Consider the following 19,408-nt stretch of genomic DNA (forward strand, 5'->3'; position numbering starts at 1 on the left):
AGGCTTTTGAACCAGCATGGATAGCCTCACTCACTCAATACTGAACTGATTCTGCAACCTATGAACTCACTTTCAAGGACTCTACAACTCATGTTCTCAGTATTATTTATTTATTTTTTCATATTTTTTTTATTTCTGTATTTGCACAGCTTGTCTTCTTTTGCACATTGGTTGTAAATTTTCATTTTTGTGTAGTTTTTCATTGTTCTACTGTGAATGCCCACAAGAAAATTAATTTCAGGCATGTATATGGTGACACATGCATACTCTGATAATACATTTAGTTTGTACTTTGAGCTTTGAAATGGAAAACATTAGAAAAATGCATGGAAAACGCATGGGAAATTGTTCATAAAATGCTTTTTTTACTCTCATTTGCTTCTGAGTTGCATTCGTAATATTTCATGTTCTGTGTCACAGTTATTCCTGGCATCTTGATATTTCATTCTATCCAGTTGAACATCAGTTGCAGAATCTAAAACCAGTCTCATCTGGGTTGTGCTTCCAATAACATCACCTTTTCATCTGTGTACTTCTGCAGTTGTGTTTTTTTTGTTTCAGTTGTTGCTACAGTAAGATAAATAATTAGACACTGAAAATAGTTGGCTAGGGTGAAGTCAAATAAAAATCATATTCTCTTGGACAGCCTGTTAAATAAACTGTGTCGCACTGTTATTATTTTTAAATCTAGACTTCAGGTTTGCCAAATGGAACTATATGCTCAGCACTCTTCAAAGATAAGATGATAATCTTACCCTTGGAAAAGCCAAGGCCAGACTGAATACTTCCTTATAGAGCAGCAAAGAAGACAGCAGCAAGATTGCCCTGGGCAATTCTCATCTCTTTCTTACTGATCATTTTCAGAGTAGCTGTGAGAACATTCTTGGAGTGTAGTGTCACTATCTCGCTTTGTGTGAATTGAGCAGACCCAAAGGACAGTCTCAATAGCGAAACAATCAACTTACTTAACATCATCCTCTATCACAATGCATTAAACCGTTTGTGGTGGAGAGGCTGAGCTAGTAAAGCTACAGCTTTTCCACAAGCAAGGGCCCTTTCATTTCCCCCACATCACTGCACACACTACTCATTAATTGCTGGAGAGTTGATAACTATGGATGCCAGAGCAATCATTTGAAAATGAGCAGTATAGACACCAATGCCTCAAAGTTAGGCCCAGGTAGATAATTAGTCTAATTTAAGAGTATAGCTTTGAAATATAGCTTTTGGTTGTGAGTGTGAGAGAGGGAGAGAGAGATTTAAGTCATGATGAGTATACCCTAATCCCAAAAGATATAAAACAAAAGTCCTTAGTAATACATAAATTATTTTACATCCCTACTACACCTACAATCTTAATGCTACAAATTATTATGTAACATACTCAAAAATCTGAAGGAACTCAACAGGTCAGGCAGCATCTGTTAAAAAAATAATGAACAGTTGACGTTTTGGGTCAAGACCATTAATCAGGACTGGAAAGGAAGGGCGAAGAAGCCAGATTAAGAAGATGGGTGAGGGGGAGTGTTGGAAGGGAAGGATGGTGAAGCCAAGTTGTGAGGAGAAGGGGAGGGGATGAAGTAAGAAGCTGTGAGGTGATAGGTAGAAAAGGAAAAGAGCCTGTCACCTCCCTCCGGTGCCCCTCCTCATTCCCTTTCTCCCATGATCCATTCTCCTCTCCTATCAGATTCCTTCTTCAGACCTTTATCACTACTTTGACCTGCTAGGTTCCTCCAGCGTGCGCGCGTGTGTGTGTGAGAGACTCTGGATATCCAGCATCTGCAGAATCTCGAGTTTATAATTATATAATGTTTATATCATAAATACAGTTAATTAAAATAATAATTTCCAATAAATCAATTGTAAAATTCTTTTCCTTTTAAACTCTGCAATGTTCTAATTGTGTGGAACAATTAAATCCAAGTTCAAAGAGCTTTTACTAATTGCCATTTTAACACTTCATTAACTGTGAAAGATATTAAGAACCACATCCAATAGTAATTGTCCTGATTATTTCATAATTAAGTCTCCAGTGGGTAATACCGCTTTTCACTGAACAAATAGCAAAATGACCTCACGTCTACTTTATCGGTAAATCTGTGGCACTCAGGCTGCTCAAAAGGGGCAAATTGCCAAATCATCTTTGACAAGTCCTGTCATTCAAAGTAGGAGATGATATGAAACATGAATATCTTCAGTTAAACAAAGATGACAGCACATAAATTTCTTCCTTCTATCTCTGGCGTGCAGAAGAGATTGTGAAATCCTTTCTTCATTGAGGTAACTTCTAACTCTATTAGAATTGATTTTTTAAATTAAAATGTTTAAATTCTATAGTGTAGGCCGGCCGGTGGTGTAGTGGTATCTGACCAGACTTCGAGGCGAGTGGTCCCGGTTTTGAAACCAGCCGGCTTCTTGCACGCTTTCCATCCGTGCTGGGTTGAGTGTCGAGCTAGCAACTCAGCCTCGTAAAAAAACAGACAAAATGCTAAAGAAATGGCAAGTTTGCTACCCAGTGCGCCACAAGATGTGGAAAGGAATAACAAACAACATTTCTATAGTAGTGTGCTTTAAAGAAAGTTGCAAAAAAGTACAAAAACTAGGAAAAAGTTAAATGTACTAAATATTCAGTTGACCACAATTAAGCATTTCCCTGTGTTTCAATAAAATATATTGAATTAGGCCAAACCACACTTGGTGTAATTTTCATTTAGAGGACTACTCATCACATTTGAAAATGTTATATGCTTCAGCAAGCAGAAGCTGTAAGCTGGTGTCATAATGATGGCACAGAATACACAATACTAAAAATAAGTGTTCTTGCACTTTTGTGTGAGGTTATACAGAAGCACTCAATATAAATCAGAATCAGAAACACAAGAAGGAAAAACACAAGGACAAACTAAGTTACTTTATGGATCCAAGAGTTAATTTGTCCAGTGTACCGAATAGCAACTGCTTGCTTCCATAGTTTTTTGTATTCCAAATGTTTCTTTGGTCTTTCACAGCTGCTCAGAAACAATTCCTGCCTTCCAGCGCCCCCGAAAACTCCGAGACCTTTGAGTTCTCACAAACCTCTCCCAGACTCGACTGCTGATGTGCTATTGGCACTCAGTCAAAAAGAACAAGACCTGATTCAGCCAGCTATGAAGCAGGGTTATCCAATAACCAGAGTGATATGGGCCATCCAGAATGTTGGACAAAGCAGCACAAAACAGGTATGTGATATAACAGTTAATGCTTGCAGTGGAAGGCGTGGTGAGACATACTCAATTATTTTACAACACCACATTAATATTCATAATTTTTAAGACTTAAAAAAAAATTGCCATCTGAATGTGTGCCATACAAGCAACAAAAGAAATTCAGACCTACCACAAAATGGGCAAATTGTTGGAGGACTGAGTTACCATCGGAGAATGTTGATGGTTTTGGGGATCCCCAATGTTATAGCAGGACAAGTCAGGGCCAAGGTGAACATGACTGGGCCAGGACCTTGGCAAGATATTACTTCCTGGTGACCGACTGCAGAGGAGAATCAGAATCAGGTTTGTTATCATTGACATGTACTGTGAAATTTATTGTTTTGCAGCAGCAATACAGTGCAATACCTAAAATATACTATAAATTACAATAAGAAATACATATATTAAAAAATTAAATAAGTTGTGCAAAGAGAGAGCAAAAATAGTGTGGTAATGTTCATGGGTTCTGTGCAGTCCTAAACAGGAATATTTCATTGTTCACTCTAGAGCTCCACACAGAGTCACCACATTCCAGCACCATCTTGAACAAGAGGAGCATTGGTCTCTGACAGTTCATAATACTCAGATAACCAGGTGAATTTGTTGGTGTCAGCATTTAACTGGAAACCTCTGTTCTGCCAAAGGAAACATAGTGCTTGACCATCAGTGACCACAGAAGGGAAAGTCAGGGTCGGACCAACCTCCTTAACTGGAGACAGAACTGACACGATTCTGGAGAAAGGAGCCAGTGACTTAGAGCCATTTTAAGCCAGTCTATGCTCCTGGATAATGGAGGAAATAATGCAGTTGATATCCAGAGCTTTTCATTCCTGATGATTGAAACAGGATTTAGGGTGTCTCAGCCAGCAGCACCAATAACAGTCCTATCATAGAACATTACAGCACTGTACAGGCCCCTCAGCCGATTCGCTGCTGCCGCGTCGCTAAGCAATGTCTTGCGTAGATGGTGTTCACCAGCCGCAGGTACTGTCTTTTGAGGGCGTCCAGTGCCCCTTGGTAGGTCGGCAGGCCCCTGATAAGGGAGTAAACTTTCGGGGTGACCCTCGAAAGGAGGATTCTGTGCATAATAGCGGGTTCAGTCACGGGAATCTGTTCCAAGTATGATTGGAAGCATGCAAGCCAGAGTTCAAAGGCAAGAGCTGCTTCTGAGTCTTGAGGATCAATGTCCAATTTTTCTGGACGTAAAATGCTTTCCATGTTTTAAAACTTCCAGCCAATAAAATTGATGCACCATCAATAACTCTGAGACGTGGGTTAAGGTAGGCTTTTATTGGCTGGAAGAAAACACAAGCAGCAAGTGACCATCACACGACATCCTGGAGACTGAGGAAGGGTCTGTGGCTCCAATCGCCTTTATACCGGGGTCTGTGGGAGGAGCCACAGGAGCAGTCAGTGGGGGGGGGGGGCGTGTCCAGACAGGTATATGTAGTTCACCACAGCTTTTAACCTACTCTAAGATCAATTTAATCCTTCCCTCCTCCATAACCCTCCTGTCATCCATGTGCTTATCTAAAAGTTTCTTAAATGCCCTTAATGTATCTGTTCTACCACTAGCCCAGAAGGATGTTCCACGCATCCACCATTCTCTATCTCACTGAGTGTAGGAGCAGAACCATGTTCTGATGACGGATCCTGGACCTGAAGTGTTATCTGCACTGTACGTCATCCACAGATGCTGCCTGACCTGCTGAGTGTTTCCAGCATATTCTGTTTTTATTTCAGATTTCCAGCATCTGCAGTGTTTGATTTGTAAACAATATAAGGAATATTTTTACCTTCCCTTTCTCTCTACACCTAGAGTTCAATGGAAACAATCAGTCCAGCATCAAAAATCGAGGCATCCAGGAATTCAATGTAACTTGAGCCAATTCTGAACAATTGCTTCTTGACTTTCACTTTTTAGCAGTTTGAAGTGCGAGTTTCAATTTGAAGAACAAGCAGTACTCTATAAATATTTGCTGGCAACATATTTAATTTGTAAATGGCAACACCACTAATTATTTTAAGGTGCACAAATTCCAAGGGCCATATTAAAATGTTTTGAATTAATAAGCTCTTTTTCTTCTGAACCAATTACTGTAAAAGGAATTCTGGTTGTAGACATGGGTTGGCATTCGATAGTGTGGAATTATTATTGAAGCAAACCAAATTAAAAATAGAAATTAAAACATTCAAAGCTTCTGATGTTGCGGTGTTTGCCGAGCTTGGCAATCAGCTTGCAGACATTTCATCACTATTTGAGGTGACATCCTCTGTGTGCAGTTGTTGGTGTTTCTCTCTGGGAGTGCTCGTGTTTATACAGTCCCTCCCCACCCCCTGTTCATTTGCCTCACTCCTGATTGGCTGTCCCCTTCAATTCAGCTTTGAATTCTATTGGCTCACATTTCTTGGGCTCTTTGGAGATCATGGATGGTGCCTATTTTGATATTCGAATCTTCTCTTGCATTCACATTAGCTATTAGGTGCTGTACTTAAGGGGCTAATACTTAATTTAAGTGGTGAACAAATTGCACCTTTATTTCCTTAGACTGTCCAAGTCCTTGCTGAGATCTCAGTTAACAATCAAAAATATCGAAAGAGTGAACCTTCAAATGGGAAGAAATTCATTTCTTGTCTCAGGGAGCTTGTTTGCCCTACACCATTACCACACACTCCTCCCAATTGGTTCCTTCCCCCTACTTTCCCCATCTGCCCTCCCCACATCCTGTAACTGGTTTCAAGGTCCAGCTTCCTGTCCAGTGCTTTGTTGCCTCCACCGATGGAGGCTGTGGACAAGCCCTCTGTGGAGGCAGTTCAGTTCATATCTGTGAACAAAGAGATGTACATTACACAGCTCAGTCCTGTTAAATGGTAAGGCAGAGAATGAGGTAGCATTTTTGCTCAGCTTTTCATCATCATTATGTCACAGAGAGCAAAGTACAATTTTAAGAATGTAAGAAATATGAATAGGAGTAGGCCTTTGGGCCCTTGTACCTGGTCTATCATTCACCATCACCCTGGCTGCTTGGTTACCTCAGTGTCAGTTTTCTGCACTAGCCCCTCATCCCATGAGCCCCCTACTATGTATCCAACCTTACCCACTCAACTCTGGTTGCCTGATCTTGATCAGTGGTTTGATACGTCGATAAGAAAGGTTTCAAAGGATACCAGCCAAACATGGGTAGATAGAACGAGCTTCGGTCAGCATGACGACTTGGACTGAAGGGCCTATTTCTGTGCTGTGACACTACAGAAAGGTTAGAGCTGTTAGTCTCATCGTTGTTTGGGGGTTAAATTCTGGCACGGCATGGAAGCTTTTATCGTTCTGCATTAAAATACCCTGAGCATAATCACTTCAGCTGGAACCACTTTGTTGCTTTTAGACTAATTCCACAGTAAATCTAATGAGGGAAACTGAGCTGGAAAACTTTTTTCTTTTTTGGCTCCATCAATGATTCTTGTACCTTTTTAATGTCCAACTTTAGAAATGTTTTGAAAGTAAAGAACGTGTTCTATTGATAAGCCATCACAACTTTCCAAACTTTTTATTTTCTGTATCTGAACAGGTTTCAGTGATTCTCAAGGAGTTGTTGAATTGTTTTCTGATTTATATTGATTCTGAAAATAAGCAGAATTGTATAGCCTACAAAGAAGTTCAGAGGTCATGAATCTGTTCTGTCAGTTATTCAGTCGTGGAGTTAGACAGTATTGGAACAGGCCCTTCCACCCAGCTCATCCAAACCAACTATGCCAGTGTAATTGATAATGTTTACTCTACTGGATAAGGAGGGATTCACACCAGTCACACAAATACTCTGCATTCAGACAATGACTAAGTCTTGCCCTGTTGATTAAGCAGAAGGGCATATTGTTGGACAAAGAGTAACCATTATGGCCCTGAAAACACACAAAATGCTGGAGGAACTCAGCAGGTCAGGCAGCATCAGTTGAATCCTGATGAAAGGTCTCAGCCCAAACCATCAGCTGTTTGCTCTCCTCTGTAGATGCTCCCTTACCTCCAGAGTTCTTCCAGCAGTTGTGTGTTGCTCTGGCTCAAAACATTTATTCCCTTCCATAGATGCTCCCTGAACTGCTCTGTGTCTGCAGAATCTCTTGTTTGTACCTCTGAATTAACAATGATTCTATTCATTGTAAGGTAAGTATACTCACCTTGCTGAGGAACTAAATTGCACAATTGGTAACATTCTGAGTGAAAGAAACCTCTGCAACCTTGCTTTGTACACTGTATATCTATTATATGGATTAAATGTGAATTTAGTATTTCTTACTATTTTTTAAACATTTAGGGCAGGCCCTGTGGGATTCTGATAACTCTGAAACGTAAATCTTTAATTACTATAGCAGATAAAATAGAAGCCATGTGAGATTTGGTCTCACAAACTCTTCAACATTTCATTGTGTTCCAAGATTAAGCTGAAGTAATCTCGAAGCTAGACAGTTTTTATGTGTTATATAACTATCTTATTTTATAAATAGTGTTAATCTGGATATGCAATATATGTATGTAAGCTAGATGTCTACGTGGATGTGTAACATACTGTATGTAAATTAATAGTAAAACAATATTTAAAATTCATGTGTGAAATATTGCAGGCATGATTAAATGGAAGCAATTCTCAGATAAAGTAATTTTGGTAATTTAGCTTAATGTGAAGTTGTTTTTCTTCCAACTACTTCTTATAATCCAGAATTAACCTTTGAAATAGTTACAAGACTGATTCCGTGGCACATTGTTTCTTACTGTTACACTGATGTAGTTTAATGTTAATAACCGTTAATGTTCATAACGTCACTGTTGGCTGATGTTCATACTGACATGAATAAAGATGGTTGGGTTGTTTTTAAAAAAAATCTTTTCATTACTTAATTGTCCGGTGATTTCTTGCCAGATTCTCAAGTATCTGAGTGTGTGGGACCGTCTCTGTAAGGAGGGCTATAAGGAGAGACTTGTTGAAGAAGCAATGGAGATTTTTCAGAATTCTGAGGAAAAGGTCTGATGATCTTTAATGCTTTGCAGTTTAACAACAATTTTTCCTTACTCACCCCAGCCAAAACAAATCATTTTTGAAAATGAAGTTTATCAGCATTTTTACCAAGGTTGAATATTCTAAATTGAGGAATGCCAACTTTCATTAGAGATAACTTCCATTTATTTAATACTCCCCAGTCCTCAAAGACAACTGTAATTAGTTAGTAGCAACAGATTACTTCTGCTCTGGTAGCTGTTGTACTCTAAATGCCTGTGGCCCATTTTCACAAAGCATGGTTCTTAAAGGCAGATGTATGAATAGTGGATCAATCTGTTTCTGGTGGGATTAGCTGAAGGAAGAATGTTGCCAGGGCTGCAGAAGAATAAACTAATGCTGATACCATGCCAGATAATGCCATGGAATCATTTATATCCTTCTGGAATACAACATTCGGTGTTGGATTATCCGCAAGATGTCACAACCAGAGCAGTGAATCCCCAATTTTTAAATGAAAACTCCATTTATAAAACATACTTACCTCCCTGCAACAAACACCTGATGATGTCATGGATTTTTCCTTTTAAGGAGATGGGGCTGTCCTGGGGATAACTGTTAATGTTACCATTTGATATAGGAGCAGAATTAGGCCATTTGGCCCATTGAGTCTGCTCCACCATTCTATTGTGATTGACTTATTTCTCTTCTGACCTCAATCTCGTACCTTCTCTCTTTGATGCCCTTACTAATCAAGAACCAATCAACCTCTGCTTTAAATATATCCAAAGACTTGTCCTCCACAGCTATTTGTGGCAATGAATTTCACAGATTCATCACCCTCTGACTAAAGAAATTCCCCCTCAGCTCTGTTCTAAAGGGATGTCCTTGTATTCAGAGTCTGTGCCCTCTGATCCTAGACTCTTACACTATTGGGAAATTCTCTCCATGTCCACTCTATCTAAACCTTTCAATATTTGAAACTCTTAAGCTCTAAATCTTTCTAAACTCCAGGGAGTACAGGCTAGAGCTATCAACCACTCCTCATGTAGTAGCCCATTCATTCCCCAAGCTAGAGCAGTTGACATATGGAATATATTTATTTTAAGTTAGTAAACATGTATTTTAATGTTTTACATTAAACTATCTCACCATTATGAAAGATATCCCTACAGGCTTTGGGGCCCACTTTCCACTCTGGCAGAGCCTAGGTCGGGAACAGCTACATTGAGGCTGAAGCTATAATCCAATCCAGAAGTATGAGTATTGCCACTTAACCACACACACACACACCCCACTGTCCCTCTCTCACTGATACACTGAACTGCTAATCTGGTCAATGTTAGAGAGTGAGAACGTGGATGAAAGGATGTGGGAATGTGAATGCAGTGCAAGAGAACTGACCAGCCAATGAACTCCGGTGCCCCACAAAGTGATCCCCCAAGCGGCGTTTGGTTTCTCTAGTGCAGAGGAGACCACATTGTGGAGACCAGCTGCAGTGCACTAGGTTGGACAAAGTGCAAGTGAATCTTTACTTCACCTGGGAAGCCAGTTTAGGTCCCTGGATGGTGGGGCGAGGTGAAAAAGCAGGTGTTGCATTGTCTGTGCAAGGGAATGTGCTATTAGAAAGGATGAAAAGGGGTGTTTGGTGAGAGCCAGGATGTCATGAAGGGAAAGGTCACACTGAAATGCTGAAAGAGGATGAGAGGGGAAGAAGGTCACGACAGTGGAATCTCTTTGAAGACGGAGAACATTACGAAGAATGGTCTACTGAAGTAGGGTGGGATACTGTAACATTCTGCCCAGAGGAGAACTGGTGAGAACAGAGGCACGGGAAGTCAGAAACTTTATTAACAATGGTAGAAGGGAAATCATGCTTCAGGAAGAAGGAAGACTTTTCAGAAGCAGTAGCATGGAAAGTCTTTTTATCAGAACAAATTAAGGCAGCAGAAGTTGAAGAGAATTGTCTGTTGAATGTGGAGGCTAGTGAGAAGATTTAATTGTCTTATCTGCAAAATGCACTTCTGGTGCTTGAGAGATCACAGACAAGAGGAAAGGGGCAGCAAGTTTAGTCAGGTTGTTTCAAGTTATACCTTTTATTCCTATTCTCATTCTCAGTTGGTAGAGGATAGCAGAGGCACTTAAATTGAACTGGATCTACCTTTCAAGAGCAGAACAGAGATTGGTCTGAGAATAGAAAAAGCTGAACTTCGATGCTTGTATTTTACCAAGAGATAACCCTGCTTGGACTGGGTTTTATATAAAAAAAATTGTCATTTGTAGCTTGGTCTTTGCCTCTGTTCCCATCTCCCACAAACATCTTGTTATTTGTCCTGCTACTCTGATCTATCTAATTTAAATGCTCACTCTAACCTTTAAATTAGGTTCTGTTAATATTAACATTTGAATGTATAATGAAATCCTTTTCTTATTTTATAGACTATGAATAAAGATTCATTAATGTCAAATGAATTCTTTTTGGGTTTCAAGCCAGATACAGGTATCGCTTATAACCAATGTTTCGATGACAAACTGTGCCATCTTCAGGGATGATGCTTGGATAAATCTGCTCCAGTGGTGTTTACACTCCCATAGTCCATCCATCCTGATTTGTTAGTCCTCATCCAATCAGGTTTCTGCTCTCCCACCTTGTTTACAATTGAAGTCCTGTTCTTACTTAGAGCAAAACCTTCATCTTTGTTAAAATTCTTTTCCTCTAGTTTTATTTCAATGGCTTCTTTTACTTAGCAGTCCCAAAAGCCATTGGCCTTGCACAGTAGTTTCATGCCGTTGAAGTCAATCCTATGGCCATTGCAAATGCAGTGTTCTGCTACCACCGATTTCTCTGCATAACCCAAATGGATACACCTCCTGTGCTCCTTGGTGCAGGTTTCCACAGTACGTCCTGTCTGGCTGATATTCTTTTGTGTGCCATACTCTGCCGGAGCCTTGGCGACCACTTTTTTCAAGTGGTTGTCTTGGAGGAAAGATTCTGTGAGTGGTCCCCCACGTCCTTCTCACAACACAGTGTTTTTTTTTACGAGGCCGAGTTGCAAGCTTGACACTCAACCCGGCACGGATGGAAAGCGTGTCCAGGAGCGGCCCGACTGGATTCAAACTCGGGAACCTTCACTCCGGATTCTGGCATTGATGTCACTGTGCCACCAGCCGGTATGGCTGATATACGCAGCTCTGTATTCGGCGGTAGCAAGGTGGGAGAGCAGAAACCTGATTGGATGAGGACTAACCAATCAGGAGGGATGGACTACAGGGTTATAAATACCACTGGATTAGACTTATCCAGGCAGCATCCCTGATGAAGATGGCAGAATTTATCATCAAAATGTCGGTTGTAATCAATGCCTGTACCCAGCATGAAGCCCGCGAAGAGTTTATTCATCATATACACTGGGAAAGTACTAGATCCTTATTCATCAATGTATTTACATTTAAAGTGCCTAATTCTGAAGTAGTTGTCCTATCTGTTACCCCTGTCATTGCACTGCACTGTGAACACTTTAAGACACTTTTCATGTGCTGTTTACATTGTAAATGCATGCTGGTATTTATATATTTATGCACATTTTTTTCTACATCTGTACTTCCAACGTTATTTTGAGATAATTCTTTAATTTTTATAATCGTTGAATGCTGTTGCGCCAACAGACCACAGAAAATTCCCAATACATATAAATGTAAGTGGTGAATAAAGTTGATCCTTGAGCCTTCTCTTGAAACTAGATATGAGGCAGCAAATTTTAATTACATTGTTAGAAGGTTTCACTTACGGTAATTTTGCAGAACTTAATAATTAAGTAATGAAACTTTGAATTGCTTTCAAATTGCCAATGCCGGTGACATTTTAATTACAAAATGCACAGTTATTAGCTTTATGTGAAAGTTCTAGAGACAGCATAAAAACCCAACAGAGAGATTTTCTTGCAGTCCTCTTTGTTCATGTTTCTGATTATGTGATAGCACCTCAGTTAGTCTTTGTCTGGATTCCTCTGTCACATTCTACAAAGATGTCCAGAGCTGATTGTCTTGCTTGCTCAACTATGCTGCCAAGCTTAACCTATGCCTTTTTCCATTCTGCATCCTTTTGCATGAAGGCAGAGGAGTTTTTAACTCTTATGACGCAGTTCGATGAGATGGGTTTTCAACACGAAGATATTAAAGAAGTTCTACTCATCCATAACAACCACTGGGAAAAGGCTCTCGAGGAACTTATGACACGCTCCAGATAGAGAAAGAAGACACCATGTTTCACATTATCTGGTTTTGGTACTTCAAATTTAAGTGTTTTAATCCCACCACTAATCTTGGATATTTTTAATGGAGAGTTTAAAAATTTAACTGGCCTACTTGAACATCTGTTTAATATGTCCATCTAATTAATTCTTTTTTAACATTTAACAATATTTATCTGTGCTCATGAATGCAAAGTGCTGCTAAGTCTGTTCATTGTTTGTCCCGTTGAATGCTATGAAATTGGGTTTAGTTGTTGCTGTCACAAGGGGTTATCAAAATGTGTGTTTATTTAGTGGAGGCAGAGCCAGGACAGGGAAGCAATGGAGTGAGGTGCCACTTGTCACCATACGTAAGAAACATGGTAAACCCGCAGGTGAGGAATAAGAACCCAAAAGGTATGGTCCTGGGGGCACCTTCAGTTAATGGAACCAGAAACAGATTATGAAACTCAGAGGAGGAGAAACAGAGTCACAACTTGGCCTGGAAGTGGGGTGCTTTTGAATTTGGATAATACGGCAAATCCCTTTTAAGCTTCTTCATGAAGTGGCATCTGGATTGGGTAGTATAAGTCACTGCATGCATTCTCAACCATTCTGTTTTCAAGCCGCCCAATCTTCATTAAAAAGCTTACTTTGATCACCTGACCAATTCCTCACCCTCCTCGCCCATTCTTTCATCCATGATGCTCCTTGCACGTTGAAAGGAGGTAGAGGGGAAAGGGATATTTTGTGATCGGTGCCATAAACTGTAGGCTAAGACATCCAGCTGATATTGCTTGGAAATAAAATCCTGGAGAGTGAATTGATACCAAATGGAGCAGATTCAGCTGAGCAGAGCATGACTATGGTACCACCAGATATCACAGAGCAGAGGCTGGAGCTCTGGCCATGGAGAAAAGAAAGTGAAACTGAAGGATGGAAGTGCAAGACAGATGAAAGGCAAGGTATGTTACGTGTCAACAAACCCCCCCCACCCTTCAGTTCAAGGGAGATGTGAGGGACACGGTTTTTTTGCACAGAGTGATGGGCGCTTGGAATACCTGGTTGGTGATAGAGACAGATACATTAGGGACTTTTAAGAGACATTTAGATAAGCACATGAATGTGAGGGAAATGAAAGGAAATGGTCATTGTGTAGGTAGAAGAGGTTAGTTTAGTTAGACATTTCATTATTAATTTCATCCAGCACAACATTGTGGTTCGAAAGGCCTGTTCCTGTGCTGTATTGTTCTGTGTTGCGTGTTCAATATGTGCTGAGGTTTAAGTGGAAATAATGTATTTCCAGTAAACTTCTGGTAACTTTCCAGGACAGAGAGGTAGCAATGGACCCCTTTGTGGATATCATCAACTTAAACATACCAAAGAAACAGTCTGTTTTTGGAAAAGGGTTTGGGGAAAACTACTTGGACAATCTCAAACAGTACGTTGGGAAAAACAGAAAAGTGTGAATTCTGAAACTCTTACATATTTGATGCAAATAATGTGGCAAGGACTTAAATCTTTATATTTGTAGGATTGCTAAACAGTCATCGACGTCAAAGTTTGGATCCAGTTTCAATTGGCTTGGTACAACAGGACAGTGTTTGTGCCAGGGATATGATTATTCTTAGAACTGTGGCTCAGAATTTTTATAAAGAAAATATTTTCTTTACATTGATATGCTTGCATTCAAACAAGGAAATTTTGATGAGATGAGACATTAGCTTGACAATCAGTAATTAAAGGAGCAGCTGGTTTATAACAAGAGTCTGAACTGCTTTAAAAACCACCTTAAAACTGCCCATTAAAAGCAAAATTACAAATATAAACTCCGTCCTGTTAATCTTGAATCTTATTACATTAAAGTCTTTGAGGCTGAACCATACCATATTGCTCATTACTCCAGTCTACAGTATAAGACCACAAGACTGTGAGACACAGGAGCAGAATTTGGCTATTGAACCCATCGATTCCACTCCAACATCCTATCATGGCTGATTTATTATTCCTTTCAACCCATTCTCCTGCCTTCTCCTTCACCCTTACTATTCAAGAACCTTATCAACCTCACTTTAAATATACCCAATGACTTGGCCTCCATAGCCATTGATGGAAATAAATTCCACAGATTCATCACCCTCTTGGCTGAAGAAATTCCTTCCCATCTCTGTTCTAAATGGGCATCCTTGTATTCTGATGTTCTCCCCCACTACAAGAAACATCCTCTCTATGTCCATTCTATCTAGGCCTCTCTGCTACACTTTAACCAGGCATTCTTGATTCAACACACATTTAATGGTCACATACTATTCATTAGAATCTACCAGCTCCTAACTCCTCCTGTCTGTTTGTGGAAAACCTTTTTAAGAAACTGTAAGTGCTACTAAAGTAGCTCAAGAATCATTTATTTGAACATCAAATAAATGTGAGTCATCTTCACCTTGATTGGAGTCCCCCTTTACAGAACCTTTGGAATTCAGCCTCCCAACTAAAAAGAAGTGCAGGTCTAGATTTTTCAGTATATTGTTAGGAGATAATATTGATATTATTGATTGAACTCCCCTGTTTAGTGTGAAGGCTAGGAAATACTTTCATTGAAAGAGGTGATATAAGATGATTACTGTCACTGATAGAGGTGTACAAGATGATGAGAGGCATTGATCATGTGGATAGTCAGAGGATTTTTCCCAGGGCTGAAATGGCTAGCACAAGAGAGCACAGTTTTAAGGTGCTTGGAAGTAGGTACAGAGGAGATGTCGGGCTAAGTTTTTCACACGGAGTGATGAGTGTGTGGAATGGGCTGTCGGCGATGGTAGTGGAGGTGGATACGATAGGGTCTTTTAAGAGACTCCTGGATAGGTACATGGAGCTTAGAAAAACAGAGGGCTATGGGTAACCCTAGGTAATTTCTAAGGTAAGGACATGTTCAGCACAGCTTTGTGGGCCAAAGGGCCTGTATTGTGCTGTAGGTTTTCTATGTTTCCATGAAGCAGTGGTTACTGTCGAGGTTCACAGGAGATCCAGCAGAGGCTTGAAATCCAGAGTAATACATACAAAATGCTGGACGAACTCAACAGGTCAGGCAGAATCAATGGAAAGGAATAAATGGTCGATGTTTTGGGCCAAGACCCTTCATCAGGAAGGATCCCTATGAAGGGTCATGACCCAAAATGTCAATTGTTTATTCCTTTCCATAGATGCTTCCTGAACTGCTGAGTTCCTCAGCACTTGTGTGTGTGTTGTTCTTGGTTACTATAAGTCTTAGATATATACAAATAAGAAGTCATGTCTTGAAATCACATTTCAGATCTTAGCAAATCAGCATTGGTATAAAGTTCCCTCGACTCCTATTTTAGACTTAAATCTATTCATTTGTATGAACATATTAACAGGTGGCTCATTCATTCTTTCTGGTTTCTAAGGCACAAAAACAAGCTAGTTAATTTAGTATGTGACGTAAAAGCTTTACAATATATTTTAAATTTGTTTATCATGTTTCAAATTAATTTTCCTCCTGCTGTTCTGCTTGTATAAACATTTGTAACATCTCAACTCTCTGTCATAAGATATTGTTCAATATAAAAAAATCAATGGGAAATGTGCTCTGTAGCCTTATTATTGATATAATACATGTTCATAGAAATAAAACCCTTGCAAAAATCTATCATCTATTGTTTCTTCATATACAAAGTTTGATGAATTGATGCATTGTCTCAATTCCTTTAACAGTGCTTATTATTTTTCAAGTCCGGCCAAATGGACTCCACAGGATTCCCAGGGAAGCTGGACTAGACTGGGTAGGGCGACGCAGAGTGGCAAGGCACCACATTTCTGATTATTATTCGGTAACTCTGGAAGCATGAGTGTGAGGATGATACATCATGCCTGGTCCACGACAAGCTCCAGTTTGGAGATGACCAACTTCAGATGTGGAGAACGGCCGTCCAAATAAGTTTCGAGAGAGTTCCTTTGGTTCTCAGAACCAAGCCAGACAAAAACACAGCACACAGAGCAGAGGGGAACCAAAACAGAGGAAAGAGTGTACGCTTAGGTGAATGATGTAAACTTTTAATCAATTAATATATTCCAAAGATCATACTGAAACCACAAAAACTGCAGGAATTTAATGTTCCTGAACAAAGATTGACAGCTTTATTTCATTCACATCATTAAAAAAGCAAAGAAGCTCATACTGAATTTTAATTTTTAATAGACATACAATCATACATTTGAATCATATCAATATATAGTATTCAATATTTTTAATCAGTTATAGAGTAAAAGACAGGAACAGCATCTTCCCCTCTACCATCAAATTTCATAATGCTACATAACCCATGAACGTTACCTCAATATTTTTGCTCTTTATTATATAGACTCAGTGGCTACTTTATTAAGTAGAGATGTGGAGCCTGGTGTGGTCTTCTGTTGCTGTAGCTCATCCACTTGAATGTTTGATGTGATGTGCATTCAGAGATGATCTTCTGCACACCATTGTTGTAACGTGTGGTTATCTGAGTTTTTGTCGCCTTCCTGTCAGCTTGAACCAGTCCAGCATCCTCCCCTGACCTTTCTCATTAACAAGGCATTTTCGCCCACAGAACTACTGCTCACTGGATGTTTTTAGTTTCTCGCACCATCCTTTATAAACTCTGGAGATTGTTGTGCGTGAAAATCCCAGGAGATCGTTGTGCGTGAAAATCCCAGGAGATCAACTGTTTCTGAGATACGCAAAGCACCCTGTCTGGCACCAGCAATCATTCCATGGTCAAACTCACTTAAATCACATTACTTCCCTATTCCAATGTTGGTCTGAACAACAGCTGCATCACTTAACATTCTCTGCATGCTTTTACATATTACCTGTAATGAGATTGGCTGATTAGACATGTGTATTAATGAGCAGGTGTACAGAATTATATGTGCATATATAATAATTTATAGTCATAATAAGTTACAAAAGATTGTATGGGTTCAACGTAAAATTACTGACGGAACTATTACAAACTTAGATATATAGTTCCTATACAGATATTATTTATGTTGTGTTCATTCCAACCCTGAGAAAGCTGTAGCTTTACTATTTCAGACATTTCAGTTCTCTTTGCAGTGGTAAAATTTATAAATTATTGACAGACTTAGTATTTGTCGAATATTCAGTAGAAATTTTTTTAGGCCTTGATGTTGTACAGTAATGAGGAAGCTTCAGCAGCAGTTAGAAAGACAAGCTTTGAGTGCAGAGTCAAATGCTTTGAAATCGAAGCCAATCTGTTTATAGATACCCAGTAAGGAAAGTTCAAAACCCTTGCTCCAACTGTGATGACTGCAGCTTCTCACAGGATGAGCTTTCCACAGGATGAAAATAATCTGGCAATATTATTACAACTCCTTCGTACTATGAATGTGACCATCCTCCAGATAATTAGATGCAGATACATTTATTGATGGTGGGACAATATGCTTTTGGGAGAAGTGTTTTAATTCTTCTTATGCTTAATATGTTGTCTTTCCCATGTGAAATCAGTAAACACTTTATGTCATAAACATTATTGTAAACTCAAAGTCATAATTGAAGTGACTATGTTGTTATAGAGTCCCTAATCATTTGGCACAATAATTCAAATTTACTTTGAATTGTTGTGCCAAATGAGCAGGAACTCTACAACAATACAGATGTGACCTCAATAATTCTGTGGATTCAGTTTAATTATAATTATGTCCTTTAGCCTATTAAATTAAGAGCGCTGAAGAGTTACTACTGTGGGCTCCGATCCTGGCAGAAAAACATGAGCACTTTGCAAAGGCAGGGCATAAGCTGTTGTAGTTTTAGATAATCCTATGATCACTCTATTCTTACCTGAGAGCGTTCAGTAGGAAATCAGCTCTGCAGCTTTGTGTTCTTGAAGAACATTAGACGAAAGTCAAAAAGTTCAAAAGCTGAAGAGGGCAGCTTCACCACCACCTTCTCTGTGGTGGTAGGTATTGAGCAATGACGACTGTTCTTACAAGTTTCGGCCAGATACTGCAAAATGAATAAAGGTACTTGGTCATGAATATCTAACAGCATGAGCATGTATAAAAGGTTCATCTTGCCAAAAAATGGAAAATAACTACGTAAGAGAAAACAGGAGACAGACACAAATCAGGATGCTCTCCAAAAACCTAGGCATTAAACATAGAACATAGTACTGTACAGCACAATATAATCTCTTCGGTCCAAGACCTACTCCAAGATCCTACCATCCCCCATAGCCCTTCATTTTTAATTTCATCCATGTACTTATCTAAGAGTCTCTTAAATGCCCCTAATGTAACTGCTTCTGTCAACTTCAGCAGTGTGTTCCATGCATTTACCACTCTGTGTAAAAAAAACACACCTCTGACATCACTCCCCCCATACTTTCACCCATCCCCCTTTCCCTCTCTTGCCTTATCTCCTTGCCTGCCCATCATCTCCCCCTTAGTGCTCCATGGCTTTCTGTTCTCTCCTATCGGATTCCCCCTTCTCCAGCCCTGTATCTCTTTCACCAATCAACTTCCCAGCTCTTTGCTTCATCCCTCCCCCTCCCGGTTTCATCCATCACCTTCTGTTTCTCTCTCCCCTCCCCCCTGTGGTGAACTAGATATACCTGTCTGACTGCTCCTGTGGCTCCTCCCAAGACCCTGCTGACTGCCCCTGTGGCTCCTCCCACAGACCCCTGTATAAAGGCGACTGTGGCCTGCTGCTCTCCCTCATTTTCCCCAGGATGTAGTGTTGTTCTTCAGTCAATAAAAGCCGATATCGCACTTCCTAAGTCTCGGCGTGAGTTATTGATGGTGCATCACCCCCCCACCTTTTAAATCTACTCCTCATCTTTTTTTCTCCAGTCCTGCCAAAGGGTCTCAGCCCAAAACATTGACTGTACTTTATTTCCACAGATGCTGTCTGGCCTGCTGAGTTCCTCCAGCA

At 39.9% G+C, this 19,408-nt stretch overlaps 1 protein-coding gene and 1 long non-coding RNA gene across 5 annotated transcripts in view; one reads left to right on the top strand and one right to left on the bottom strand.

The window, feature by feature from the left end:
* Window positions 1-16,121, top strand: part of ubap1lb (ubiquitin associated protein 1-like b) — a 32,584-nt gene extending 16,463 nt beyond the window's left edge. For all 3 annotated transcript variants that reach the window (XM_073033176.1, XM_073033178.1, XM_073033177.1), the window contains 3 exons: window positions 3,009-3,218; window positions 8,156-8,257; window positions 12,343-16,121. In XM_073033176.1, the coding sequence (XP_072889277.1) occupies window positions 3,009-3,218; window positions 8,156-8,257; window positions 12,343-12,477 (447 nt within the window). In that variant the 3' untranslated portion in view covers window positions 12,478-16,121. The remainder of the gene's footprint in view (window positions 1-3,008; window positions 3,219-8,155; window positions 8,258-12,342) is intronic.
* A 531-nt stretch (window positions 16,122-16,652) lies between these two features.
* Window positions 16,653-19,408, bottom strand: part of LOC140718905 (uncharacterized) — a 29,224-nt gene continuing 26,468 nt past the window's right edge. For both annotated transcript variants that reach the window (XR_012096829.1, XR_012096828.1), the window contains exons 2-3: window positions 18,317-18,481; window positions 16,653-17,322 (exon numbers count right to left, since the gene is read on the bottom strand). This is a non-coding gene — a long non-coding RNA (uncharacterized lncRNA). The remainder of the gene's footprint in view (window positions 17,323-18,316; window positions 18,482-19,408) is intronic.

The sequence above is a fragment of the Hemitrygon akajei genome, chromosome 30 (assembly GCF_048418815.1).
Source record: "Hemitrygon akajei chromosome 30, sHemAka1.3, whole genome shotgun sequence".
NCBI classification, from domain to species: Eukaryota; Metazoa; Chordata; class Chondrichthyes; order Myliobatiformes; family Dasyatidae; genus Hemitrygon; species Hemitrygon akajei.